Source organism: Aspergillus tanneri (genome assembly GCF_003426965.1).
Source record: "Aspergillus tanneri strain NIH1004 chromosome Unknown AapTan_3_pilon_pilon_pilon, whole genome shotgun sequence".
NCBI classification, from domain to species: Eukaryota; Fungi; Ascomycota; class Eurotiomycetes; order Eurotiales; family Aspergillaceae; genus Aspergillus; species Aspergillus tanneri.
Window position 1 is genome coordinate 3,411,715 of NW_022984630.1, and position 26,797 is coordinate 3,438,511.

General features: G+C 50.6%; 14 protein-coding genes across 14 annotated transcripts; 6 read left to right on the plus strand and 8 right to left on the minus strand.

The window, feature by feature from the left end:
• Nucleotides 1-131: 131 nt before the first annotated feature.
• ATNIH1004_004943 (NAD(P)H-dependent flavin oxidoreductase) lies at nucleotides 132-1,175 on the minus strand (the record flags this gene model as incomplete). Its single annotated transcript, XM_033569606.1, has 1 exon — nucleotides 132-1,175. One exon carries the CDS (start codon nucleotides 1,173-1,175, stop codon nucleotides 132-134), a length of 1,044 nt encoding a protein of 347 aa, XP_033428412.1.
• Nucleotides 1,176-1,573: 398 nt separating this feature from the next.
• On the minus strand, nucleotides 1,574-2,232 carry ATNIH1004_004944 (uncharacterized protein; the record flags this gene model as incomplete). Its single annotated transcript, XM_033569607.1, has 3 exons — nucleotides 1,574-1,658; nucleotides 1,730-1,831; nucleotides 1,898-2,232. 3 exons carry the CDS (start codon nucleotides 2,230-2,232, stop codon nucleotides 1,574-1,576), a joined length of 522 nt encoding a protein of 173 aa, XP_033428413.1.
• Nucleotides 2,233-3,174: 942 nt separating this feature from the next.
• On the plus strand, nucleotides 3,175-5,130 carry ATNIH1004_004945 (DNA-directed DNA polymerase delta subunit POL31; the record flags this gene model as incomplete). The annotated part of the gene is made up of 5 exons (XM_033569608.1): nucleotides 3,175-3,218; nucleotides 3,324-3,507; nucleotides 3,635-3,766; nucleotides 3,824-4,775; nucleotides 4,832-5,130. 5 exons carry the CDS (start codon nucleotides 3,175-3,177, stop codon nucleotides 5,128-5,130), a joined length of 1,611 nt encoding a protein of 536 aa, XP_033428414.1.
• A 692-nt stretch (nucleotides 5,131-5,822) lies between these two features.
• Nucleotides 5,823-6,311, plus strand: ATNIH1004_004946 (uncharacterized protein; the record flags this gene model as incomplete). The annotated part of the gene is made up of 1 exon (XM_033569609.1): nucleotides 5,823-6,311. One exon carries the CDS (start codon nucleotides 5,823-5,825, stop codon nucleotides 6,309-6,311), a length of 489 nt encoding a protein of 162 aa, XP_033428415.1.
• A 336-nt stretch (nucleotides 6,312-6,647) lies between these two features.
• Nucleotides 6,648-7,485, minus strand: ATNIH1004_004947 (lytic polysaccharide monooxygenase auxiliary activity family 9 protein; the record flags this gene model as incomplete). Its single annotated transcript, XM_033569610.1, has 2 exons — nucleotides 6,648-7,299; nucleotides 7,385-7,485. The coding sequence occupies 2 exons, from the start codon at nucleotides 7,483-7,485 to the stop codon at nucleotides 6,648-6,650; spliced, it is 753 nt and encodes a 250-aa protein (XP_033428416.1).
• Nucleotides 7,486-9,124: 1,639 nt separating this feature from the next.
• Nucleotides 9,125-9,643, minus strand: RPL38 (60S ribosomal eL38 domain-containing protein; the record flags this gene model as incomplete). The annotated part of the gene is made up of 3 exons (XM_033569611.1): nucleotides 9,125-9,174; nucleotides 9,257-9,463; nucleotides 9,580-9,643. The coding sequence occupies 3 exons, from the start codon at nucleotides 9,641-9,643 to the stop codon at nucleotides 9,125-9,127; spliced, it is 321 nt and encodes a 106-aa protein (XP_033428417.1).
• Nucleotides 9,644-9,984: 341 nt separating this feature from the next.
• On the plus strand, nucleotides 9,985-10,507 carry ATNIH1004_004949 (Ish1 domain-containing protein; the record flags this gene model as incomplete). The annotated part of the gene is made up of 5 exons (XM_033569612.1): nucleotides 9,985-10,020; nucleotides 10,075-10,087; nucleotides 10,146-10,229; nucleotides 10,281-10,327; nucleotides 10,412-10,507. 5 exons carry the CDS (start codon nucleotides 9,985-9,987, stop codon nucleotides 10,505-10,507), a joined length of 276 nt encoding a protein of 91 aa, XP_033428418.1.
• A 235-nt stretch (nucleotides 10,508-10,742) lies between these two features.
• ATNIH1004_004950 (putative nuclear transport factor 2 domain protein) lies at nucleotides 10,743-11,291 on the minus strand (the record flags this gene model as incomplete). Its single annotated transcript, XM_033569613.1, has 2 exons — nucleotides 10,743-11,185; nucleotides 11,246-11,291. The coding sequence occupies 2 exons, from the start codon at nucleotides 11,289-11,291 to the stop codon at nucleotides 10,743-10,745; spliced, it is 489 nt and encodes a 162-aa protein (XP_033428419.1).
• Nucleotides 11,292-11,724: 433 nt separating this feature from the next.
• MSM1 (methionine--tRNA ligase MSM1) lies at nucleotides 11,725-13,780 on the plus strand (the record flags this gene model as incomplete). The annotated part of the gene is made up of 8 exons (XM_033569614.1): nucleotides 11,725-11,800; nucleotides 11,878-11,996; nucleotides 12,054-12,125; nucleotides 12,200-12,286; nucleotides 12,343-12,474; nucleotides 12,536-12,897; nucleotides 12,958-13,435; nucleotides 13,508-13,780. 8 exons carry the CDS (start codon nucleotides 11,725-11,727, stop codon nucleotides 13,778-13,780), a joined length of 1,599 nt encoding a protein of 532 aa, XP_033428420.1.
• A 672-nt stretch (nucleotides 13,781-14,452) lies between these two features.
• Nucleotides 14,453-15,757, plus strand: ATNIH1004_004952 (putative L-serine dehydratase; the record flags this gene model as incomplete). The annotated part of the gene is made up of 1 exon (XM_033569615.1): nucleotides 14,453-15,757. One exon carries the CDS (start codon nucleotides 14,453-14,455, stop codon nucleotides 15,755-15,757), a length of 1,305 nt encoding a protein of 434 aa, XP_033428421.1.
• Nucleotides 15,758-15,980: 223 nt separating this feature from the next.
• On the minus strand, nucleotides 15,981-17,162 carry ramB (bifunctional protein farnesyltransferase/protein geranylgeranyltransferase; the record flags this gene model as incomplete). Its single annotated transcript, XM_033569616.1, has 3 exons — nucleotides 15,981-16,701; nucleotides 16,755-16,859; nucleotides 16,933-17,162. 3 exons carry the CDS (start codon nucleotides 17,160-17,162, stop codon nucleotides 15,981-15,983), a joined length of 1,056 nt encoding a protein of 351 aa, XP_033428422.1.
• Nucleotides 17,163-17,949: 787 nt separating this feature from the next.
• ATNIH1004_004954 (uncharacterized protein) lies at nucleotides 17,950-18,218 on the plus strand (the record flags this gene model as incomplete). The annotated part of the gene is made up of 2 exons (XM_033569617.1): nucleotides 17,950-18,097; nucleotides 18,163-18,218. 2 exons carry the CDS (start codon nucleotides 17,950-17,952, stop codon nucleotides 18,216-18,218), a joined length of 204 nt encoding a protein of 67 aa, XP_033428423.1.
• A 2,045-nt stretch (nucleotides 18,219-20,263) lies between these two features.
• Nucleotides 20,264-21,862, minus strand: erg12 (mevalonate kinase; the record flags this gene model as incomplete). The annotated part of the gene is made up of 1 exon (XM_033569618.1): nucleotides 20,264-21,862. One exon carries the CDS (start codon nucleotides 21,860-21,862, stop codon nucleotides 20,264-20,266), a length of 1,599 nt encoding a protein of 532 aa, XP_033428424.1.
• Nucleotides 21,863-22,567: 705 nt separating this feature from the next.
• Nucleotides 22,568-26,500, minus strand: ATNIH1004_004956 (putative cation chloride cotransporter; the record flags this gene model as incomplete). The annotated part of the gene is made up of 4 exons (XM_033569619.1): nucleotides 22,568-25,033; nucleotides 25,098-25,263; nucleotides 25,314-25,905; nucleotides 25,972-26,500. The coding sequence occupies 4 exons, from the start codon at nucleotides 26,498-26,500 to the stop codon at nucleotides 22,568-22,570; spliced, it is 3,753 nt and encodes a 1,250-aa protein (XP_033428425.1).
• Nucleotides 26,501-26,797: the final 297 nt, after the last annotated feature.

Here is a 26,797-nt window from a genome sequence, read left to right on the forward strand (position 1 = left end):
TAAACGTATTTATCATGGTTTCATGAAAAGAATATATTGCAGGTTTCAGATCCAATCAAGCAGACAGCTGTACAGAGAGGGTAGAAGGAAGAGAGAAGCAAATTTCAAACATCCAAGCTCGATCGTCGACTTCATAGTTTACTGGTTCCAGCGTCGATAATATAGCTTCTTCCTTTCTTCAATTCTTCCACAGCCTGCTGCACCATGTCCTGCACGATGACACCAGCGGGCTTGATCTCCTTGATACTGGCCGAGACATCGCCCATCAAGAAAGGAATGTCAACCTCCTTATCGTTATTGAAGTCATGCTCGATAGGGACAATGCCTTTAGCCGTTAACCTGGCAATCTCCTCCGGACGCTTCTCCCATTCCTTAATATAGTCATTTGGCAGCATCCGCAGTGGTCGACCGGAAAGAACCAGCGTGCGCCGGGTTTCCCCATACTGGGCTCCAACCACTGCCTCCTTGTGCAATTGACTAGCGCCGCTTTCCTCTGAGGCCACGAATCGAGTACCTACCCAGACACCAGACGCTCCTAGCATCAGGGACGCAGCCAGACTTCGCCCATCGTTCACACCACCAGCGGCCACCACCAATGCCGGCTGCCCCGTAAGTGGACTCTTGTATTTCTTCGCCACATCCACGATCGCAGGCACCAACACGGAGAACGGGATTTCACCCGTGTGGCCGCCCCCTTCGCCGCCCTGCGCGCAGACGATGTCCACGCCCAATTTGAACGCCTTCTCCGCGTGCTTGGGCGCCCCCACCATGTTCATGATGAGGATACCCGCGTCGTGCAGGCGCTTGATGACGTGCGCCGGGGGTACTCCGACGGCGGAGACGAACAGTTTGGCGCCGTGGGAGATGACGACGTCGATTAGTTGATCCAGTTGTCCGTGGGTATAGTCGTGGTTTGTCGCGCGTGCTCCACCACCGACCTGCGGTAGCGCCAGATCAACACCAAAGGGGAGAGATGGATCCCGCAGGAGGGATTTGAGCTCCGTCAACATGTCCGACAATTGCTCCGGGGTGTAGCCCAGGCCGCCGATGGTCCCGAGACCACCTGCATTAGACACAGCGGCCGCGAGACGCGCCCCAGAAGCCCGTGCCATGCCCGCTAGCATGACAGGGTGTTTGATTTTGAGCAATGAGCACAGCGGTGTTTGAAGGGACATGATATCGGACGGTACTATATTACGAGTAGTGCTATTTGGGACTTGAATCGTCTGAGGTCTTGTGGGAAAATCAAAAGGGAATAACAGCAGATCCAGGGGCAAATTGGGACCAATCGAGCAACCACTGTTGAGGATCAGGAGACGGCTGCTATCGACCTCATAGCCAGGTTGAAATAGAAATGTAGAAAGCATAAAACGTGTATTAAATGCACGTGCCGCAATGCGGGGAAGGTGGAGGCGTTTTGTTGATCCCCCGGACCGAGGCAGTTGAAGGGAATGGGACAAGCTGGAATTCGGTTCTGCATACATTCCTATATATATACACATAGTGGTTCGTCCCGGCTTCTGGTCTTGTATTGGACTCGGGTATGTTTCTACACAAACATAGCCGGACAAGCTCACGCCGGATTCATGACACCTCGGAGACAAGCGGCAAGGATCTGTGCATGACTATTGACCAGGATCAAACAATGGAAAAGCTCCCTAACAATACCGCATATACCCACTAAATCAGTACCGCTGCAAAGAAAACAGAGAGCGCTAGACTAGCTGACGTCACAACTATGTCTCTCCCTGCCATGGCTGTCTGGGTCGCAGCCATTATGGCCTGTGTCTTCGTCACGGTGCCCGTTAGAATGGCAATGTTCTTCCGCGGGCTGTGTATACAAAGCAAACGAAGTTTAGTTACCTCATGTCTGGTCCGAGATGTGGTTTAGACTTACGCATTGGTCCCCAGCTTGCCATCGGATTTCACCACTTCTGGCTCATGGGAGATATCCTGAGTTGTAGTGGGAGTGGATGTAGTACCCACAGTACCCGCCACTGGCCACGTCTGCATTGGCAGAGGATTGTAGGTGACAGGCCCCGGTGGAGGTTGATAATCCCCCACTGCACCTTCGGGAGCGATCACAAGAGACCCGGGTAGACTGCGTCTAAAAAATGATTGGCAGTCGCGCCGGAAAAGATCATATCGAAATGCAGTGACGAGAGTACATAGAATGATGCTTGTTGTAAAGAGTTTGCCCATTAGGCCGTTAAACGAATTAAAAATCCTCATCTTCGAGGCTGATTAGGAGAGCAAGTGCGACTTCCAAAATCGTTCCTTGCTGTGCAGGAGGGAGGACATTTGCGAAGCCCTGGGAAAGCAACGAAGAGAAGGTAGAAGAGGGCTCTCAAGAGTTATGAAGGGTTCAATCTAGCAATGTATGACTTGAATCAATAATACATAAATGCAACTGCAAATGCAAATCCAGGGCACTTCCAAGACATTGTGTCTGGGCCCATTCTTGTTACAGCGACGTCAAATGCTCCTTCTCGATTCCGGACAAAAGCATGTCGACCATTATCCAGGAACACGTTCAATCAAAACTGTATAATGCAGTGTTTAGGAAGAAAATATTCAACATACCATGAATAGGAGACAGGCATGTGGGCTGAGGGGAGGTGCGGTATGCATAATTGCCCCCTGGCACGCCAATTTGTAACGGTGAATCATAGCATGTCGAGGTCTCTGATTCTAGGTAGTCTGGTCAGAGCAGGTTACCAAGGACTGAAATCAGCTATTGCCAGATGTGCTATACTGAGATAGCGAAAGAGCCTCCAATTGCTGCAGTCCAAGTGCGTAGTATAAAGTCGTGGACAAGCATTCAATGCATGTCACTGACCCATAAGCCACCAGGTTCTTATGTGAGTTATTTCAGATGCTATATTTTATGCCTACTACGTATTTTCACGACCTCCAGCGTGAACCTTTATTCAAAGCAAAACATAGCATAGAGCAAGTAGCTGATAGAGGAAGGGCGCAGGCAAAGGCGGAGGCCCAAAGCGGGACTGTAATTACAAAACGCCAAAAGACGCGTGATTCGCGTCTCCCGAAAGGAAGAAGCAACTTCAACGCTCGTCCACTACCACGATTCATTCACTTGCTCCCTACAGACTCCCCCTCTCCTTCTTCCTGCTGGATTATTCTAGTTCATGAAGTCAAGGACTGTGCGACAAAATGTCCTCAAGCGCGGCAGAAAACGAGTTTCTGCGGCCTCCAAGGTATGCTCCCTGGTCTGATTTGACTCGATCACTCGATCCAGATTGTACCTTGTGTATTTTCTAAATTAGTCGATTCCTCTACTAATCATAGACGGCCGGTTGCAGTGAGATGGAACCGACGCTGGTATACCGGGAAACCTCCCATTACAACCCCTTCCACACCTTCCGCCTCCCTCCAGGTCAAGGACGACATTACAAACAACAATATGGCGACATGTATTTCCTACGGCTTGCAAAATTGAAGCCCGCGGCGGAAGAGATTGCGGTCCAAGCATGGGAAGGATTCAGTGTAAGCGTCACCCAACCATTGTGCCTTTCGCGAACAATGTGTACATAAACTCGCGGAGAGGGTAAATGGTGATGATATCCGTACGGGCCACATGCAGGTGCGCTAATAGCTCTGGAACCGAGAATAGATCGCAGGAGAACATGCACGTCGTGTGGACAGAGTACTAGATGTGAGACAGGGAGAGCTTTGCTGGGTGGCAGGGACAATCTATATGGACATGCCGTTAAAACCGAACATTCTAGATGACCTAACCAAGGAAGTGAGAATTGACCTAATCAAGCCCATGGGTATCTAGCTGCTAATGTTTGACCGGCAGAACTTTACATCGGCCCCTGCGCCATGTCGCACATACCGGGATTCTTCAGATCCTGAATCGACTCAAATTATGCTCGAAGACGAATCAGGTCGCCTACGGCTAACAGGGAGTATGCTTAGGTCATATCAGCTGGCAACTGGAGCTGTAGTTGCCGTGCTAGGGACAGAAAATGCGAACGGGGACTTCGAAATCATTGATATGAAGGTCCCCGACTTGCCTCGACAGCCTCGTCGGTGGGAGGGTAAATCGCCCGAGAAAATGGGCAAAGGCAAGATTGCTTTCGTGAGTGGTCTTGGGATTACGGGGACGTCGGGCGACACCCTTGCCTTGGAGATTTTGACAGACTATCTACTCGGCTATACCGGCTTCTCGTCGGCCGGGAACGAAGATAGCGCGCTGTCGGATGCGTCTACGATTACGAGACTGGTCATTGCTGGAAACTCGCTGGGAGCCAGTACGACCGTGGATGCCACCGATCTTGCTTATCCAAAAAAAAAGAGCGGTGCGAAAAAGTACGGATATGACTCCACTACTTACAATGCGTCGCCCATTACACAATTGGATTCATTTCTCGCGGAAATACTACCCAGCATACCTGTTACTCTTATGCCGGGCGAAAGTGATCCCGCGAATTTCTCACTTCCCCAACAAGGGATCCACCGCGCTATGTTTCCCCGGGCTAGGGCATATTGCGCGGCATCTCCATCTGGCGAGGAGACCCCTGAGCCAGGCTGGTTCGATAGTGTCACGAATCCATGGGAGGGTGATATCGAAGGATGGCGTCTGTGGGGATCTAGTGGTCAGAATGTGGACGATGTTCTCCGCTACCTGGACTTTGCTGATGATGATGACGAATCCATTCACACCAATGGAGATAGCGAGGCCAGGCTACGGATCATGGAGGCCATGCTGCGCTGGCGATGTGGAGCCCCTACAGCGCCTGATACGATCTGTAAGTGGTCCCGTTTGCTTTGGATGAATGTTATGATGATTAATGTCTTGCAACAGGGTCTTATCCTTTCCAAACCCATGATCCATTTGTGATGGAATCCTGCCCGCACATTTTCTTTGCTGGCAATCAGCCCTGCTTCAAAACCGCCGTCATCGAAGGGGAGACCCCATGGAGGCTAAATGGAGCCGATACAGAGATGACCGGATCGAACGATGACACAGACATTCAGCGAGTCCGTCTCCTGTCGATTCCCAAGTTCCACGAAAGCGGAGAACTGATACTGGTCGATACGGAGACATTGGAGGTGGAGGTGATCAAATTTGGCACGTTTTCCGGAAAGGAGGAGGAGCAATAATTCCCGCTATATATAGATATCCCAGCGAGTGTAATGTAGCTATTGCGAGAGTCCCCAAAATGAAAGCATGTATATTCCATGTATGGTGTATACCTCAGGCCGCACGACCCGACACTCGCGCGCCAAGACCCGCGCAGGCAATCGACCTTCTTTTCGCTTGGCGTTCTTCTACTTCGTTCCCTCATTCTCGCTCTACATTCCGCCCATTGCTCGGTCATACATAGTCAGGATGCTTCTCAATGCGAAAACCGGTCTGTTGACACACTCTCTTGGCGTGGTGAGCGTGCTAACTGGAGTTCGAGGCAGCAATTTCCACCTCCACGGTGCTTCTTGTTCCATACTCTAAATGGCATGTCCCTCGATACCATGAATGGATGAAAGACACTGTATGTTTTTTTTTTTTTTTTTTTAACAAAACCAAAGACATGCCATAGAAATCTCTAGATAAGAACCATAAGACGTAGATATATTTTAACCCTGAACTAACTAACAAACAACCTTAGGAAATTCAAGAAGCCACCGCTTCGGAACCACTCTCTCTGGAAGAAGAATACACCATGCAACAAAGCTGGCGGCAAGATCCCGACAAACTCACCTTTATTGTCTGTCTCCCCGTAGCTATGTCAAGATCTATATCTACATCTACATCTACATGCACCCCCATCACAGAACCAGACGATACCCCCGCGCGCATGATCGGAGACATAAATCTCTTTCTCCGGGTAGATGACGGCGAAGAAGGTGTCTCGGCGCCGCAGATCCTCGGGGAGATCGAGCTGATGATTGCAGAGAAGACGAACCAGCGTAAAGGGTTCGGGAGGGCGACTCTGCTTACTTTCCTTCGGTATATCGCCGAGCATGAATCGGAGATTCTGGATGAATTTGTGCGTGGTGATCGTGCTGCGTCAGAAGCGATGAAAAGAGCAGGGATGGAGATGGGGATGACTGAAGATGCGTCGTGGAAGTTTGCCGGTCTGAGTGTGAAGATTGGACAGACGAATGGACGCAGTCTGGCTTTGTTTGAGGGCGCGAGGTTCAGGAAGGTGGCGGCGGAGCCGAATTATTTTGGGGAGTTTGAGTTGAGACGGACGGAGTTGGAAAGGGAAACGGTGGATGAGGAGTTGGAGAGGGCTGGAGTGCGTGGGTACGTGGAGTTGGCTTATGCAAGGAATGAATTGTGATTTGGTTGTTTATGATATATTGGAATGGTTTCTTAGATCTTCGTTATGTCGCTATACAACGTAGGAATCGTTAATATGTAGCCTCAGTCGAGTTTTGTATATGAAGTTTACAGTTAGCGGAACTAGAAGGGAAATCTAGAAAGAGTCGTTACTACAAGCCATGAGCTGACTATTCAATATTCACATCTGAACTCCCAGATACACGTTAAGACTATCACAGATAGCCAGAGCACTCAAAGTATTCTCCATTCTAGTATCCAGGAAGACTTCTCAACCCATGAACAAATCCCCCTGGGGAAAGGTATGGGTAGAATCACGCATCAAAATACCCCACATCTAGCCATTGAACTTAGCAGGACCAGGGATGGGATATCCACCGCTCAGATCGGAGTAGATGTTAAACTTGATTCCTTTGTCGGTATTCTTATACAGGAACTCTCCTGGAGTTCCCTCAGGTTTGGCATCGCTGCCCCCCGTGACCTTGATATTGATGCACTGGGGGTAATTCTGAGCACCGTTCTCCTGGCCAGCAGAGTGAAGACCGATGATCTCATGGCGCACAACGTAATTGCCGCTGGAGACGGAAGAGGGAATAGTGGTGGTCCACGAGTTGTTATTACTGATCAAGTCATCAGAGGCCCAATGGCCGGGAGGACTGCTGCCATCGATAAGGCCCTTGGCGTCAATCTTGAAGAACTTCAAGGAGACGGGGTCCACCGACGAGCAGTCACCGTTGCATGAGGCAAGATATGTGATGACAGGGCCGTGGTGGCTCTCGGGCCATTCAGTCCACTGGAACTCGATGTCCGAACCGGCCATTACGGACGCAGACAAATATCCGGGCTTTCCGTCCTTGTGGCAGATGATGTCCGCTGTCTGGTATGCAGTGCCGTCCACGAAGCCGAGATTAGTGGCACTGGTAGACCAGCCGACAGTGTCGGGGGGATTTTCCATGTAGGGGTACTTGTTGACAATGTATCCGCCGTAGCTGTGGGTTGTCAGCTCCAGGTTGTCATAGATATGCATAAACTAGGACCGCTTATTCCCATGACAGATATATGGATGGGACATACTATTTGCCATCGGCAACAATACCAGAGACATAACCGTGACCAGCGACGAGGGAAGCAAATTCCAGAAGACCGGTGAGGGAAGCAACCTTGGACACAGACATTGCAACAGCTCAGAATCAGGGAGAGAAGGATGTCAAATCCGAAGCCGATGATTGAAGAGCCTGCTCGACCAAAGGCTAGAAAGAGAAAGGTGTAGCGTGCAATAAGATGGAGAGTGGATGGAACAGAGGCATGGCACAAGGGTATTCGGAGGCCTTTTATATCTCATCCCATGGACATTGACCCCTGTAGTTGTTACTGGCATGAGAGATAGGATTTTACTCCACCCCTAGCTCTGAATTGTCTGTAGCACCAGATCAGTGAGTGGAATTATCCGGTAATCCAACAGTGCAGGGGTGCTTCAACAACTCGTCTTAAGAAACCAATAGGGCCTTGGTAATCAATCTGAGCGCTTGCGAGGTTACAATATCTATCGATCGAGTTACATTCGCCTTCGGACCTCCTTTCCTCAACTTCTGGTAGTATGAAAGTGCAATGCGCTCCGCCATAAATCTGTAGGACATCTCTCAATGCTGGAAAGGAGGAAATTTTTTTTTTTTTCCTTAGCAGACCAGCCAGAATTGTTCAAACAGTTTATCGACTATAATGTAGAATACTCGGCGCGACAATGGAGCTCATGGAGGACTGATGCGGTTTCTATTGATGACGAGATAGAGTAATCTCTGGGAGGACTGTGATGCCTCCAGCATTGCATTGTCCATCCAGCCCTGAAAGGTATCACGCCGGGCCTTGCCGTGACCTGAAGAGAAATGATTAGCATCCAAGCGCTCGCCTGCAGCTATGATTTGAGGAGATTTACTCCCGACCACCGAAGTATGGGGCATCTTGATATAATAAAACTCCGTCATGGTACACACTGGGGCCTGTCAGCGCAACGCCCCCCCTCTTAACTTTATGCCAAAAATATATTTTCTACACCATTCGAGGGACCAGTCAGTTTGCGACAGGGTGGAATTGGAGGGAAGCTGGCACGCGTTTCAGCGTGAGTCCGCCAAGCTGCAACATAGCCTATTCTGCTGGTTGAAGTCAGCATGAATCATCAATCAACGACGGAATTGACCGTCTAGACTACGGCAGATGTTCAATGTCATCTGACCTCGAACCTGGCATGTTCCATCTTGTCTCAAATCGGCACTTGACGATAGCATTTAGACCGCCCCACAGTACGCCAAGCTGGCTGGGGTCTGATTCTGACGGCTCTACCGACAACCGATGCACCAGAATAATTATTTACTCAGCTGTATGTGATCCTTACAAGCAAACGCTCCGTCTGAAGGATCGGCAACGACTATCAAGTACTGAATCATGCCCATTGATCTACACGATCAACACCATTCCCGGATCAAATAAACAGAATGCCGAAAAGCTGTATGGAATTTTCAACTGTTTTTTCTTGATCTTCATTATATTGTAGAGTCCCAAGCGCCCCGACAAAGCACACCCTGGCGATTTATTCAGATTTGTAGGTCGTCTGGCAGGTGAGAACAGGTGCAGCTTGAGCTGACTGATCTCACACAGCATCCGCTGACAGACGCGAGAATGTCCAATCCATACATCATCTAAGGTGAAGATCGATCATTCCATTCACGCCCATACGCCAATTCTTATTTGACAGTTTGACTATGCTTCGACGAACGTCCTCCAAGCTCCCATCACCCTAGTTCCCGCCACGGAAGGTATTTACAGAGCCTTCTTCTTGTCACCCTTGGACACGTCGACAACCTTGAGAGCTGTTGGTGCAAATCACAAATTAGCGCAAAATCCTTCCTCTTTTATGGGCAACGTAAATGCCTCTCGTCCCATGATACACACCAACCAGGTGGCATGCGAATTGAACTAGTCGGCTGCCTCGTCTGGAAATATCTCGGATAGTTCGGGAAAGGAACGCACCTGGGGGCAAGCTCTGCTTCAGCTTGTCGGCCTTGTCGGAGTCCTTCAGGACAAGGGTGTAGATGAAACGCTGGCAGCGGACCTTGAACTTGATCTGCTGGGACTTGCGGTTGCGCTTGATGCGGGCAGCTATAGACAGACGGACGGATGGTTAGCACCGAGAGCTTCGCAACATCCAGCCGGAGCTCCTGCCTGGAGCTCTGGTCCCTCGAGACGTGTACGGATAGAGGCATGGAAAAACGTACAGGAGGCATCCTTGCGCCGACAGATCTCGATGAACTGCTTAATGTCGGAGACTTCACGAGGCATGGTGGGCAGAAATTGGAGACGTGAGTTTGTCGTGATGAGAGGCGGAATCGGGCGTTCTCGAGTCGATCTCGATGTCGTCTTTGACCGAGGCGGTTGTGTGGGATTCTGCCGCTTTAGGGTTGTGCGGCCCGAGCCCTGAGTGCTGCGCCATGTGGCTGCAGTGGCTGCAGTGGCTGCAATGTCTGGTGCCTGAGGCAGATGATGCGGGGACTAGGCGCCACTATTCATTTGAATGGGTATCTAGATCGGGAACATGAGCATGTCTAAGGTGTCTACATCGACGGACGGTTTCAAAGATTTATTTATTCATACATAGGATCATACTAAGCTATCTTCCAAATATGCCAACTATGTTAGATCGAGCAATGCACTCCAAGGTTAATCTCCAGATGTAGGACCAAATCACATGCACTAGCTGACATGTTTCCCAGAACCTTTTCCTAGGTACCATATATCATACCTCGACAAAAGTCCACGAAACTCCAATCTAATCATATTCTAGGGTTTGCCGGAATGGTCGCAGCTGCGGCTGCCTGGTCCATCTGGGGTAGCGACATGTTCCCTACAGAATCAGATCCAACAGGGGGTAAGCTCCAACCCATTTGACCCGGGGCGTATAGAACTGACCCAAAGAAAGATCCTGCCAACTGGACTATCGATGAAATGCGAAGATGGCTTCATGTTGTATGTTCCCTTCAGTTCAAATTCCAAAAATAAAAACAAGGCGCATAGCAATGGGTAATCCTGACAATGACAACAACCTCATAGAGAGGGTTCTTGCCGAATGAAAATGCCTCGCGTGAAGAGCTGCTCGAACGGGTCAAGGCGAACTTGCGTGTACCACCGAAGACCGGAAGCTCATAGTCCTAGTCGATCCGCAAGTTGCTCTTCGTTTATTTCCATCCTCACGCATGCTCCGTGCGTTTCTGGCGCTCTTGAAATCTCCTGTCCTTTCTGGCCGTACGGCCAACCAAATTGAGTCCACTGGTTTTTGAGCCCCATACCCAAAAATCATCCCCGTTTCATAGTGCTAGGGTGTATAATGACCACCTCCACCTCCATAATAAACATATTTGTTCTTCTTAAATACCGCGTCTGTTCAAACCACAAGTCGGAAGTTTTGTGTTTGAATAAGCCATTCTTTCCGACGCCTTCCCTTAGGCCCATCAGCTGAAGGATTCGGTACGAGTACGAAGGTTTCACTGAACCCTCGTTGTGGTAGGTCTCTCGATTCTCCAAAGCGCACAAAGCCACTCACAACCACCAGAATGGACATGTCCTTCACTGTCGTCTGGCTGGGTAGTTTCAGACCACCTGTCGTAGGAGTAGGATATGTGGGGTTGATGATCTGGCAGTCAAATGACTGTACCTCGTAATGTGTTGGAGGCATTTGATTGACGAAGATCTCCTGGACTGCGCTACCATCGGCGACAGTATTTCCATTGAACAAGATCGTTCCGGTGGGCTGGTTATAGAACGAGGATATTGCGGCGCGGTTGGACTGGAGTGCAGGGTAGAAGGACTGGACAAATTCGGTCGCCGCTAAAGAGGAACCACATGTTAGGGAGGAGGAATAGGAGATATCAAGTCAAGTTCGCATACCATCCGTGGACACTTTCGTCAGTACATCTTCACCTGCAGGAGCCATTTTGTAAGGGTAAGATTTCACCACGGCCGAGGCGATGAAGGGAGAGTATTATATAGTAGATAGGATCCAAACAGAAGCTGACAGTGTAAATAAATCAATAATAATATTAACAATATCCGTGTTGATAGCAATAATAACCTGAAGTTCAAAAAAGAACAGCGGAGGTGAAGGTAGAAAAGAAAGGAGCCAAACTGAGCGGCGGAAAAAAAGCACGGCGAGAGCTTGGACCACTCGGTGATTCACGTCCGAAGGGTGTCATTTAATCCTCCCAACGTCTTCTCATGCGACCTCAGTAATCCTCATCCCAATGGCTCTATGTAAAGACCGTTTCCGTGCTCTATCATGGGCCGGTCAATTTCTGGCCTATACACGCCCTTCTTGGAAATGTGCTTCCTGCAGAACCGTTCGCCCAACTTCCACAGTTCCTCCACGCATGTACGCTACAACGGCATCTGAAAGAACAAAGAAACCCTACTACGTGACGACTCCTATTTTCTATGTTAATGCAGGTGAGTTGCTAAGCCACTGGCTATCAGCTACTCGGTCGTTGTACTGTTGTTGTACTAACGGAACTTCCATTCCTCAGCCCCCCATGTCGGTCATTTGTATACGATGGTCCTCGCCGATATAATTAAGCGATGGAGGACTCTGAGCGGTGAACAAGATGCTCAGTTTTTGACTGGAACTGATGAGCATGGAATGAAGGTACTTCTGAGCTTGTGGTAGGCGTGGGTCTTTCATAGTATTGACCATACGCGATAGATTCAGCAGGCAGCACTCGCCGCCGGCATGGACACTCAAGCTTTCTGTGACAAGAACTACAAAACATTCGAGGTCGGTTGCTTCGTGCCATCTCTCTCAAGGACTATATGTATTTGCCAATGGCTTTATTGACACCCGGTCTGTAGGATTTGGCAAAAGCTGCGAATTTGGATAATAACTATTTCATTCGAACCACCGAGCCGGCGCACAAGGAGGCAGTTCAGTACTTCTGGGTATGTAGTGAGGGATATCTCGAATTCTCGAACGGTAAATCTGATGGGGTGCCTAGGAAATGTTAAGCCATCGGGGCTACATCTACACTGCCAAGCATGAAGGATGGTACTCGGTCAGCGACGAAACATTTTATCCCAAATCACAGGTGCAATTATCTTTGGACCCAACCACTGGACGGAAAAGGATGGTAACGTGTTCAAGATTTTATCTATTACACTTCGTACAGCACGTTGACTTACCATGTACAGGTGTCAGTTGAGACTGGGAAAGAAGTAGAGTGGTCCTCGGAAACGAACTATCACTTCCGCTTGTCTTCCTTTCAGGATCGTCTGCTGGATTTGTATAAGACGGGTTTTATCACTCCTTCGAACTACGCAACTGATGTGGTCAAGTCGGTCTCCTCGGGGCTCCAGGACTTGTCAATCTCTAGACCTGTGGAGAGGCTCAATTGGGGCATCCCTGTCCCGGGGGACAGGACGCAGACAATCTATGTTTGGCTTGACGCGCTCATCAATTACCTGACCAGGGCGGGATATCCGTTTCCCCCGGGCCAAGAAGGACGACTTGGATGGCCGGCAAATGTGCACGTTGTCGGCAAGGACATTGTTCGGTAGGCTTTCCCGCCTCTGCTTTGGCAGTGGGGTATGTGCGAGACTGACGATCGTACCAGTTTCCACTGCGTGTATTGGCCCGCATTTCTCATGGCGTTGGATCTTCCCTTGCCTCACAATGTCCTCGTTCACGGACATTGGACCATGAACCGTGAAAAGATGTCGAAATCGACGGGAAACGTGGTGAACCCATTTTTTGCTATCGACCGTTTCGGGGTTGATACCATGCGCTTCTTCCTTGCTTATCAAGGAGGTCTAGCGGGGGATTCCGACTATGAAAATGGGTACATTATTCGCGATTATAAGAAACTGCTCCAGTGGGGGATAGGAAATCTTGCTTCAAGATTGGTCGGCTGTTCGAAAGGAAAACTCCGGATGCACATTATCAATGGGACCTCCGATGGTCTTCCACCGGCGAATCAGGATGATCTTACGTATCAGGCGCTGCTGGAGAAGACTCCAGTCGATGCGGCGAAGCATATGGAACAACTCAATCCTCGTGCCGCGCTGCAAGATATCGTGGGATTAATTGACCAGGTAAAAAAAAAAAAAAAATTCCCTTGGGTATTCGCTATCAACGCGCTCTATACTAACAAGCGTATTCACCAGGCGAACAAGTATATCCACTCCTCGGAGCCATGGAAGGGCGCAGAGAACGCCCCTCGTTGTTTGTACAATATCGCTGAGACGTTCCGGATTTCCGGAATCCTGCTGCAGCCATTTATGCCCTCCAAGGCCAAGGAGATCCTAGACTTCCTTTGTGTAGACAGCACGGATCCTTCAAAGCGGAGGCTCTCGGCTGCAACAGTAGGTTCGGATCCAAACTATGGGGAAGGTGTCAGGAAGTCAATTCTGTTCCCCCCTCTTCTGTCTGAGGAGTAAGGTTCGCGATATGCCCACCCGTTGGCACAAAAAGGGGTGGCCAGACTCAACCACAACATGTAGACTAGAAAATCTTACTGAGTGGTATGTAAGACGGCTATCGTTCTCCGCCTACGCTAGATGGGGTTGGGAACGGTGAGCCGCTTTTCCGATCCTCGTCGATGGAGTTAGTCTGCCTACCAGTGAGAGCTCAAATGAGCAAGTTTATGTTATGTCATGACCCACGGGGTTAAATTTTCGACTGTCCACAAGGTCATCAGCGGAAAATGGTCCAGATCCACGGTGATGAAACCTATTTGATATCGGGGCGGGAAACCGGGGGACTTTCCCGCGGCAAACTTTGGATGTTCGCCTTCGGGAAGAGGTCAAGTTGGATATCAGAACTATACGCGGTTCAGTGTGTGTGTGTTCATATAATCCAAGGGTTTGTTTTGGCTAGTACATTTTTCTATTCTTGGTCCATCGGATTTCTGATTGTTGGTTCTGGCGCTGATTCCCCAACTCCTTATTTCTCTCATATACTTCCCTGCGTCTTTCAACAAGCCTACGTCTGCAAAGCGTGTACAATACCACCAGCCTCTCCCGCAATTTCCAATTAACATTTCCTCTCTGAAAACTTACTTCTTTCCCGGACACAAAATACAACATTCGTGACCTCTCCCCTTTCTCACAATGGGCAGCATTGCGCCAGAAGAGGCGGTGCCTACCTTCAAAACACCATGGATACAGACACCGCTGGTGGAATCTGCATCACTTTCGCGTGCTGCCGGATGTCGAGTTTTCCTGAAATTGGAGAACGTGCAGCCAAGTGGCTCCTTCAAGTCCCGTGCCATGGGCAACCAGATCCTCTCCCACCTCATCAAGCCGGAAAACATCAATCGACCCGTTCATTTCTTCGCGTCGTCGGGAGGCAACGCCGGCCTCGCGGCTGTCTGTGCTGCCCGTAGCCTGGGCTACCCATGTACTGTAGTGGTGCCAGTATCCACCAAACCGTTGATGGTGCAGAAGCTGCGCTCTGCGGGCGCCGCCGACGTGATACAATACGGTGAGACCTTCTCCGAGGCCGGCGAGTACATGCGAGACGTGATCATGAAGAACGGAGATGCCAATGAGAGCGCCGACGTGGTCAAGGTGGCCCTCCATCCGTTCGACAACGAACCCATCTGGGAAGGCAACAGCACCATTGTCGACGAGCTCGTCACGCAGCTACCCCCCGCCGTTGGGGAGGAGGAAGAGGCCGCACATCGGGGTCGGCCTCTACCGGTTGACGCTGTTCTCTGCAGCGTGGGAGGTGGCGGACTTCTGAACGGACTGGTCATGGGCATTGAACGACACCGTCGGACCCAGAAAAAGAACCAACTTGTCACAGTGACACAATCGAAACCCATTCATCTCCTCGCCATCGAAACAAAGGGCACAGATTCTCTGGCTACCGCTGTGGCTCAGAATTCCCTTGTCTCGCTCCCTAAAATTACCTCCCAGGCCACCTCGCTCGGCGCCATTCGGGTCTCCGAGAAGACGTTCCAGTATGCGGTCTCCCCGCCGGCGGGCATCGCCGTGCACAGTGCTGTACTCTCTGACGCCGACGCGGCGAGGGGCGTGCTCCGTCTCGTCGATGACGAGAGGGTTCTGGTAGAGTTGGCGTGCGGAGTATGCGTAGAGGCTGCCGTCGGGGACGCGGCGAAGGCGTCCGTCTCCGCAGGCTCGGGCTCCCTGGTCCCTGGCCAGAATAAGAAGCGAAAGAGAGAAGCAGAGGATTACCTCACGCAGCGAGATGAGGGATATGGGGATGATCGGTCGTCGGAGGCGGACGAGGCTGCTTCCCCATGTCCACCACTGCAGTCGAAACTAAAGCAAATGGTCCCTAACTTGTGTCCAGACAGCCGGGTGGTCATCATCGTGTGCGGTGGGAGCAATATCACGATCGATACGGCAGCGGAATGGCGGAAAATGCTCCAGGAAGGTTGGGTCAACTAAGATTTAATAATAGACTTTTGCATTCTGTTTTGTTCATGATGCTTATGGCGGGCCATTGCGGTTTGATTCGTTTTTGTCCACTGTTGTCTGCTACGAATGTTTATGACCTTGTTTCTTTTCGTCTTACCAGTATACAAGCGGGGTTTTAATAAAGAATGGGATAAGTCGTTAAAGACCGTTGGGTACCAGAATTCACACATGAAGTCTCATTAAATAGTATCTTTCATGCCGAAGCAACAGCCTCTGGATTCGATGCTACAGAAGTCGTGATCGTCCGGATTCGATAATCCCAGTAATTTTTCCGGATGGGATCGTACTTCTCCTTCAGGAGCGTGAGCATACGGACGGCTGCAGTAGATGAATGGTCACCTTCCTCTGCATACACATCCGCCAGCCATTCAAGGGCATGGCTACTCTTCACCTCCACATCCACCAACTGGTCATTTTCCACCTTCTCCGTGACGAGTTTCTGTGCGAACTCTCTCCACTCGGAGAGGAGTCGCCCGGATACCCGGAGGACGCCACGCGCATACGACCAGGGACTGCGGTTCTCAGGGGCACAGATGATCTTCGACTTCGCGTACTCCAATTCAGCATCAACAAGGTCCTCGTCCACGATGGCCAGCTTGCCTTTCTCGGACGGCGGGCCGTTGCTATTGGGTACCCCGGCATCCGGCTCGTCATCACCGCGCGGTCCAAACCGAAGCATAAATCGGTGATTCCAGGCGGAGTTGTTGCGGACATCGGACGTCAATAGGCTCTCGACGTCTTGGATCTCCCGGGGAGCGTCCCAGAGCTTGAAATGTCGGACTAGCCAGTGTCGATAGGTCCAAACATGGTAGTTCTTTGAGTCTTGGGCAAACATTTTCATCAAAAAATCAAACTCCTTTGGTGGAGGAGTTGGGAAATGAATTGTAGATGACATCAACACCTGACGATGTTGCCTGGGGTTGGTAGTTAGAGAGGTATGGCTTTGGAGATGGTCCTTCGTACGTACCAAATCTGATAGTTTTTAAGATACTTAAATGATACCCGATTCAACCACTCGAGTTCTTCATTGAGGTCCTTTTCAAGGGCAAAAAGAATTTTGGCCCGGTAGATCCTACACAGTCCACCAGATTAGTCGTTCTGTCCAAGAGACGCCGAGGGACCTCAACAAAAAGGGCATCACGTACCATACAGTATAGTGAGCTGGGTTCATCGAGATGATATCTTCTGTTAGCTTCAGTGCCCTCTCCGACATCTCGTTGGCTGCCATTACAGCTCGTAAATACGAAGTAGCTTCCAGATATTCGGGTGGATAGGCTATGGTCGCCAGTGGCAAAGCTCCTGATTCTGACCCTTCGTCCAGTTGGATTGGTTGAATCGACGCCCATTCAGGGTCTGTCGAATACGACACGGACATTTTTAAAGGATACTGGGTGTTTCGACGTGATGTCTACCGAGGAACAATAACAAATTGCGGCGCAGAAATGGCGGCGGCCTCGTGGCCACTGGTGGCCTGAGGCAGCAACAGGACAATTGGGCGGCGGTCACTTGACCTGGGACAACAATGGGATGACTGTCCATTGACCGACCATTCTGCTGTCCAATTCCAGGATTGCAGTCTCATCCTCATCCTTCTCCTCTCCTCTCCTGCTGATCCGGTCTATCTCGTCGTGCCAAGCATTCAGAAATCCCAATAAGGCAAAACTTCCCCAATGGTCGCCAATGCCTGCTGATTGCGGCCTGAGGCGCATCCCCCGCATTAATCCTGCTGACTAAACCCTCTCCCCTCTCTCCTCTTCCAGTCATTCGTTCCAATGATGGGCGATGCATCTAACCCGACCCAGGCTGACCATGGGTCTACGCTCTTCCCCGATCCTCACCGTCTCAATCTCCGCACCAGTGGGTGAGTCGATAAATGCACAGGGTGAAGAAATGCCGTAACGGCTGTGCAAGATGCAAGAGCAAGCGAGTTAGTCCCGCCCATAAATCTACTACTACTGCTACTTTAAGCAACGACTCGCGGGAGGCCCATAGAAACCACCGTTCTAGGTTAAATATGGTGAAGAGAAACCGCGGTGTAATCTGTGTACCCGTTTGGGAGTGAAATGCCCGGTTATGTTCAATCTCTAAGTGTCCTACCGATGAGAGTCCAGAGAGTAATGATACCGGCAAACCTCATGATACTACATCGTTGGACTTCAGTCATGTTGCTCTGGACCAGAGGGCTCTGGGTTTTGTGGATCATCGACTACCGCAGTCCCCTCAAGTCGCAGACAGCGGTGATAACAATCTCAACCCCGACAGTTCCCCCCATCTCACCGGGTTTTGCGGTGGACGAGACAATCGCTCTTTGTGACGATCTACGGAGTTTTCCGCAAACAGGCTCACTTCCAGAACTGACCAATCTATGCGCTCAGTCTCCGACATCAGTGACCTCTATGCCAATATCGCAGCAGGGCAACTCGATCTTTGATTTCGGAACATCCAGCCAAATCGACAATAACAATCCATTGGGTTTATTTTCCTTGGCAGCACCAGCACTTCAGAATGAAACGCAAGCTTTTCCGGATTTCTCTCCATCGGCCATCGTACGCTAGTACCTTTCTTCATCATCCAGTTCCCCTCACCGACCTTCCTCTCAATTCCCCAACCGTTGAACAACTCATCCAGGTCCTTGATCGAGTACTACCTTAAAGAGGTGGCAGTGCTGTTCTCAAGCTACGACAGCCAGATGAACCCTTTCCGGACAACCGTCTCCCATCTCTGGAGCTCGTCGCTAGCCATATGTAAAGCCATGCAGAGTATGGCGGCAGCCACCCTGGTAAAATGACTTCCCCCCCCCACAGTTCAGCCCCAGGGGCCGCAAATTACGCAACGAAGCCATTGAAATGATCACCAAAGAGGCCACCATGTTCGACAAGTCTCTTTTGGCGTTGCTTATGCTCGGCCAGACTGCCAGTTAGCATGATTCAGCAGACTTGGGGTTTTCATTCTTTAACCTGCTGCGGAACCACTTTGATACCAACCCGTCGAAGGAATCAGGGACTGACCACGGCAACAACCACCAGTTTTTCGAAGAGGATCTACTGGGAAATGCTCCTATCATTTGTAGCGGACGACGTGACAGTCCTGTCAGGGACTACGTCCACAAACACAGAAGAATCACTCGTGCTCTGCGAGCGCAAACGGCTTCACACCAGAGCCTTCACCTCCCATGAGGACGTCGCCCGGCACAGAGAACAATTGACAGAGCCAGAGAATTAGAAGAACAACTGCTCGGCCTGGCCCACCCCGCAGAGACTGGTATCGTCAGCCCCGGTGACGTTGAGACCCAGTCTGGCACCTCACTATGGCCGAGCCAGGCTTAAACAACCGCCCTGGTTCTGCGATCCTCCATATATACATCCGAATCGCGCCGACTCAACCGACACGGCTGCAACAACCACAGACGCTTACTACAACGAGTGGCTGATTGAATTTATCCTCACCATACTCTATCCTCTAAAGACAATTCCTATAGAATCCCGCACCCGATGCCTTCAACCTATCCGACGCCAGACCTCCCGCACCAGCAGCAGACAGATCTCGATCGGTTTCGGTGGCTGCTGGAAGCCAGGGAGCCTAGGGTCTACTGGATGGATGTCATGATTGAAAATGTTGGGAGACGACCATGGGATAGATAGGAGACGGGCGGGTTCGGCCTTTTCCCCTATGAATGCAATGAGATGTATATTGCCATTTGTGACCTGTAAATATTTTTGGACATGGACGATATACCCTGGCCACGGTTGGATCTTAAACAGAAGAAGATATTGGGCAAGAATAGAAACAATGTATTGGGAGCAAAACACGGCCTCATGCGAGCCTGACTCTTGTTTAAAAGGATTATGCATTCGATTGATGGCGGCCACCTTCACATCACGTAGGAATATGAACATTACGTGAGTACCTGCGAGAGACGGAGATCAATTCAACCATTTCATGCTGATCCTATCTGCCTGCCCCTTCCATGCTAACCAAGCCCTACACACCCATACATGGAGATTCATTCCCTTAACATGAAAAAGAGAAGAGTGGGAAATACAGTGGACCCGAATGTGGTAGAATCGCACAATGATGCAAAAGTATGGAACGGCCCTATACTCGTCAAAGGGAAATAAAACGAAAGAAAGAAAAAGGAAAGAAAAATGGCGGGAAAATAAGACAACGAAAATAGAAATAGAAATGAATATGAATTATTTATACAGAGAATTTGGAGAAATAATACTAGAGAAAGGGGAAATAAGAAAAGATCTGAACATGTCGATTAAATGCATATCGTGAGGAACCCCCGTTTTCTTCGGGCCATGAATGATAGATAACTTTGAGCCCAACACAGGAGGGATGAAGGAAATAACGGTCGTAACAGACGAGCAGAACCGACAAGAATCGCCATCTAGATGCACCGCAACGATTCGGAATAGGGTGCCTGCGACAAGGGTATCGGGTGACAGTCTACCATAGAGATGGAGCATCCCTTCAGTGCGTGGCTCGTTTCCAAAACTTCCAGCCCTCTCGTTTTTCCTGCATTCCGACGCCGACAAGCCGTTCAATTCCTTCGGGGCCATCAGCGTTTTCGAACTTCTGCTGGTCAATCTCCTCGCCCCCTTCTTCATCGGTTCCATTGTGGAGCACAGCAGGCCACAACACACCTACCCCATCCCCTCCCAACATCGTCTCATACTTCTGAAACCCTTCCGCGGAGAGCTTGTCATCCAGCTCGCCGACGGCGGCTTGGTCCACATCCGGGTGTAGGAGTGTTATAGCGCATCCACCGCCACCCGCGCCGGTCAATTTTGTCCAGCCAATGTCGGCATGATCAACGAGTTCACGAATCCGTTCCAGTCTGGGATGAGAGACTCCCAGGGAGACCAGGAAGCCATGGTTCACCCGGATCAACGCTCCTAGGCGCTGGAGCGTCTCCTCGGAAACCCCCTTCGGGTCACAGTCCCGTATGAGCTCCTCCGCGGACGTGTTGACTTTATCTATCGCGTCAAGGATGGCCTCCGTCACCACAGGATGTTCCTGTTTCAATCTCCCGACTTTGGCGACCTCGACGGCTGTGGAACGGGCTTGGCGGGTGTCCACCAGAAGTAAGGGCAGTTCGGGGAAATTGGGTAGCGAAGATACCGACGGAGGCTTGGAGTAATCCTCACGCCTGAAAATCACGGCCTTGCCGCCCGCGGACACCGTGTTGTCCACCCCGCTCGGATTCCCATGAGTACACAGCTCTCCCACAAACGCCCAGCGATTGATCCGCTCGATTTGCGTCTCAGCTTCGTCGGGAGGCTGATCGGGGTGGGGGCCGGCCAGGGTGCGGATTTGGAGAAGCAGCGCAGCACTCATACAGACACAAACACTAGCACTGCTGCCTAGACCTGCGCCAATGGGGATAGTGGACCGAAGAGTGTAAATGGCCCCGGGATGCTGGGGCGAACCCAGAGAGCAGAAGAGGTAGAGGAATGCCAGCGCAGAACGTCGATGGGTTTTCCGTTGCTCTTCTGGCAATCCTGGAGAGACGCTCTCCGCGTGGGGTGTGATTGCATCGAGCAGCTCAGGGTCGAGGGAGGTGACGAGGTCATAGTAGTATTTCTTTTTTGATGGGTGATGGAAGACGTCCCAGGGCAATTCATCGATATTCCAAGTATGGTCCAAGCCCGTGTCTCGGAAGTTCAAGGTAATGGTGCGGTGCGATTTGGAGAGGGTGGTAACGAGGAAATAGGATCGGAGTGAAATCGCGGCGGCCATGGCAGCCTTGCCGTACACGACCGCATGTTCTCCGAACACGATCACCTTGCCCGGCGCAGACACCATGAAAGGGGGCGCCATCGGCGATGATGTTTTCCTAGACATGGCCTTTGCTTGGGGGGGAGGACTGCCGGCTGTGGTGGTATCAGTGGAGGTGGACAGGGCAACAGAGGCAGCGTCGGAGTTGTCTACACTGTTATCGCTGGCAAAGGAGGCTTTCGGTCGGGCTGTCAGAGGTTGCTGGGATACAAGAGGAGCGATTGAGCCACGCTGACTACCCTTGCAGGCCTTGACGCTGCCGTTCTTGTGGCGTCCACGGCCGTTCTGCATTGCGGCCTGTGGCTCTCAACCAGTAAGCAGATTCTAGTAAGGGGGAGAGTGGAGGATAGTCGGGTTTAGTCCAGACTGGCTGCGTACATGGCAGAGATCACGCGAGGGCTGTGTAAGACTGACTGATAAGAGAGAGCGAGAAAGAGGGGGAGAGAGAGAAGAGGAGGGGGCGAAATCAGGAGAAGGAAGAGAGCTGAAGTTGCAGTGCTTCTTTCAGTACAGTATAGTACCTATTAGTACGATACTCGTCGTACCATACAGACGAACCGGACCCTGGGACCAATCACCGTGCCCCAATTGTGCATTAGCCCTCCCATGTCAACGGCCTGCTTTAGGCTAAGAGCAATACTAGGCACGGAAGGTATCTAAAGGTATTCTCGAACGATCCAGTGCATATTAAGGTACATATTAAGGTACTTCCTGCGTATACGCGAAATACCATGTTTGACACTAATCCGTTTCGAGGTCACAGCCTCATACTGTCTACTTTGGGAAATATTTACTGGAGCAGAGAAAGTACGCAGTAGAGGTTAGTTCAGACAATCAGACAACTTCTTCAGGCATCATCCTGTGTATCACAATACCCTTTAGTGGAACCACACGAGATGTAAATCCACACGCATTTAAGCTATCTATAGTTATATTATCAAAGCATGTAAACTCTACCTAATCCACACAAATCTAGTTTACGTTGTCATAACATCGTCACAGGTTCATCGTCACAGTCATACTGTTACTGTGAACCAGCAGGCATGGCGGCAGCCCTTGCCAGAGGACTTCCAAATCACTCAAATACGATTCACTGGTCGCCTCACTTTGCGCCGTGGCTTCGAATGGAGAAGGGAGCGTCGTAAAGATGACCGCCGTATCACCGCTGTGCTGAGCCATCAGCTCGTTCAAAATTAGATGCTGCGCCCGACTGGGGAGATCATTAAATGACAACGGGATAGACGCCTGTCGGGGATACCCCGATGCCATTCGTTGGTTGGACGTCCCTGAAGATGAACGGCGCGTATAAATAGACTGCGATTCCGTCATTTTGTTTCCAGCCCGCGGAGGTGATGAGCTCGGCGCAAACATGATTGATGGGCCCGCATCTTCATTCGTATTGACCCGAGCTTCGGGAATTGGTGAAGAGGTGAATCGGTTACTGGAAGGCGAACGGGCCGCAGGTGGCCGGGCAGTCTTCGTTTGACTTTTGGGAGAACCATCTTCGTCCGGGACGACGATGGCTGGAATATCCTGTCGAGCGACAGGCGTACCTTTAGACTCCCTCCGTTTTGTTTTGTGTAATGCTGCAGGCCCAGGCAAACTGTCCTGAGTTTCATCGCCCGATTCCTCGCCAACATCATCTTCCCCGCTGTCATCGCAGTAAGGCTCGAACTCACCATCGTCACTACAATTGCTCGAAGAAGTATCCGATTTATCGTAATCAACGAAGGCATCAAGTAAGCGTTGGGTCTGCATGCCGAGGCTGACACCTCCAAACCCCCTGACGCTGGAAATGGAGCGTCGTCGCTTAGAGGACTGAACGAATTTCCTCAACCCGCCAACCAATTGGCTCGACTGTTTTGACTGATGGTCGTGGCTTGAAGCACCATGCCAGCTGGGGACACTCTCCCGGCTTGGAGACTCTCCTACGGTCCGGCGTGCTGTCTGAAGGTCTTGCCACCACTCTTCATCCTTCAGGGTGGTGTGGACTCTTTCTTGAAAGTCCTCAGTCTCAGGCGAAGTATCACCATTCACTATGATTCGATAAGCATGCAGGTCACCACATGCGAGCCAGAAGACCAAAACTTCCGCTTCAATCCTCAATTTCTCGAGGAGTGCTTCAACCCTTCCGCGCTCATCCTCAACATCTGTTTCGTACTCCACAAACACCGCCACCCGAACCCTATAGGTCTTTTTCCACGATGGGACAGTGTTAAGGATGCAACCCAGCTGAAGTATCAGCGTGTACGTGTCAAAGTTGCTGGTCAGGACATTCTGCTTGCTCTCACTGTCGGCCCCAAGCTCGGCAGACATTTGAATGGGCCAAAGGTCGATATATTGCTTCGTGTGCTGGCCTTGGGGGCCAGGAAGCTCAAGGTCCTCAAACCCTTTAGCCACAGCAACATTGATTCGCAGTTTGAACAGAAGATCTTCCAGTATCGTCACGTAGCTCTGGCATTTCATTGGCGGGCTTTGTACGTCATTCTCCGAAGCTTCTGCTAGCAAGTCGCGAGAGTTACGTCGGCTGTTGGGATCCCTCTTATAGATGGAAGGCTGTAGGATCTCAGCCAACGACCGATCCCTTCGAAATTGGTCAATAATCACGATATTTGGTCGCATGCCCCCAAGGCCAGAGTTCAACACAACGTTTCGGACGCCCCATTCCGCAGAAGGAGATACCGCAATATTGACAAACGCTTTTACCTTTGAGTTTTCCACGAATTTTGTCCACACACTCTGCTGGCGGCGAGCTTCCGGTACTGCAGAAGTAAAGTCATCGGTCACAAGAACGTGGCCCAGCACGAATAAGGCTCCCTTCTTAAGGGAGTTGCAAAACGAGACCATTTTGAACTGATCGTCCAGATTAGTCACAAAAAGAAGGATCTGGGGTCTCCAGAATTTGACGTGCTCTTGCCGAAGGCGCAGTAAGTACTTGCGCACTTGATGGTAGATCAGACTTTGGCTGACGTCGCCCCAGGGCTTTGGTGGGGAAGTATAGTGGATCAGCAGAAACAGCACGACTAAGATGCCTACACAACCAGTAGCATACACGCCGTCGACAAAGAACATACTGGCCCCGCTCACCAACGTGCCAGTTGCAGCCGTCTGCCAATTGAAGTAATGGAAGGACGGCCGAAAATTGGGTGCAGACCCGATCTTCAGGAGGAAGCATGCAAGGTTCATTACCAAGAAAGTCATAAGGTATGTCATGGTGACGAAGGACGCAATCTGATTAATATCAAAAAGCATGGTGAGCTGAGCGACTGCAAAAGTCATAAAAATCGCATGGACTGGCTCGTCACTTGTCATGGTGCCTTTGCTAAAGAAGTTTAGTCCAGGAAGCAAACTGTCTCGTGCGATTGCCTGTAGAAGCTTTGCAGAGCCAATGACTCCCATTAATGAGGAGAAAAAAGACGTAGCGAATTCACCCAGAAGGATAACCACGCCCGAGAGACTTGTCTGGAACACTTGGTTTTAGCAATAGTAATAAATGAACCAACCCCCTGTCTCCCTGAGTACCTACAGCTTGAACAATGTTCGTATTTTTATAGAATGATTCCCTTGTTATCGACGACGCCATCGCCAGAATTACGACGGTATAAGTGATAAACGTCAGAGCCAAGCCCGAGAGCGTGCCCTTGGGGATAGATCGGCTGGGGTTTCTCAAGTCACCGGACATACTTGCACCACTGTAGCCGCATGAGTCTTATGTCCTTATCTTAAGCAGCAAGGTACTTACGCGAATATACCTCCAGTTGCTGGGAACAGGATTCCGAAGAGGTCCTGGAAATTTTCTCTTCCCTTGAGTTGACTCCCAGCAGCTCCTTTGGTGAGCCTAGGCTTAAGGTTCTCCAGGAGCGTTTGAAGCCGGACACCGGTGAAATTTACTCCAAGGTCCGGGATGCTGAATGGTTTCATGAATAATGCGGAGACGGGAATGCTGAAAATAGCCAGCAGTAAAATGACAAGTAATCCATTACTCGCTCTAGAGAAGATCGAGCTCCCGGCCAAACAAATGGTAGTGCAAAGCACCAGGACAACGGTTCCCCAGAGATACTGCCACCAGAACCCTTCTTCAAGAAAATTGGCCCAGGTGCCGGACTTGGTCCCAAAATTCTGAGTGAAGCAGTCAACTAGACCGACAGCATTCATACCCGTATTCAGCACATAGCCCAGGTAGAATACTATTCCGATCGAGCCACCGAACTCTGGCCCCAGCGATCGAGATATCAGGTAGTACGCACCACCCCCCTTGACCGTTCCATTGGTCGCAATGGCAGAAAGGGACATTGTAGTCACCAGGTTAATTGTATACGATACAACAAGCAAACCTTCAGGCCGAGTCAGTATCTGTCTAGTTGAAATCCTTGCAAAAGAGAGAGATTGGGTGACAGTACCTAACATTCCTAATACGCCAGCTTGTCCAAGAATGAATCCAAACCGAAGAAACATAAGAATACTCAAGACATTGAGTGTTGTGGGGACGAACACCCCAGAGAACGTTCCAAACTTTTCACTACCATCGACGGAGCGATTTTTCTGATCATTCTTCTCCTTTGGATTCACGCTTGATTCTCGGAGTGGACCAGGAGGCAGAGAGACATTTGGACGCATCCTTTCCTCCGGCGACGCATCTTGTTCTCCATCATCTCGAGGTTGACTCCGCCACCGATAGATATCCCCAAAGAAATTCCAAGGCATTGAGTGACGCTGTCGTCCGGAGGAGCAAGACGATGAATTCAGCGGTTCGTAAGGACGAAAAGAAAGCGCAGCTCTCAGGTCGGTAAACCTGGACTCCTCAGGAGATGCATGTGTTGAATCACCAGGAGCCAATCTAGAAACATCTTCTTCTGCCGTTCGTGTGGAGAAGTTCGGCCTTCCCCGAGGCATAGGCTCTGAGGCGATTTGGTTCCGCCCGCTCTGCATCGAAGATGGCTTCCAAACTGGTAGAAGTGGGAAAATAAGAGCAGTGGAGGAGTGAATGGCGTACACATTCGACCCTGTCTAACAGGGGGCACTCCCACACAGCCAAGACTATGGTGGATCGGAACCAACAATCAAATCCAAACACAGAGTCAAGTGTAATGGATGGAGGCGGTCGTCCATCGCCGTGATTTGCCTGGGCGAGGGTCGATGACTTCATGCGGTGCAAACAGTGCAAAGTCCCGGTCCAGTGACTTCTCGGGGCGTCTATACAGAACTCGACGATTGTCTCTTGTTTGT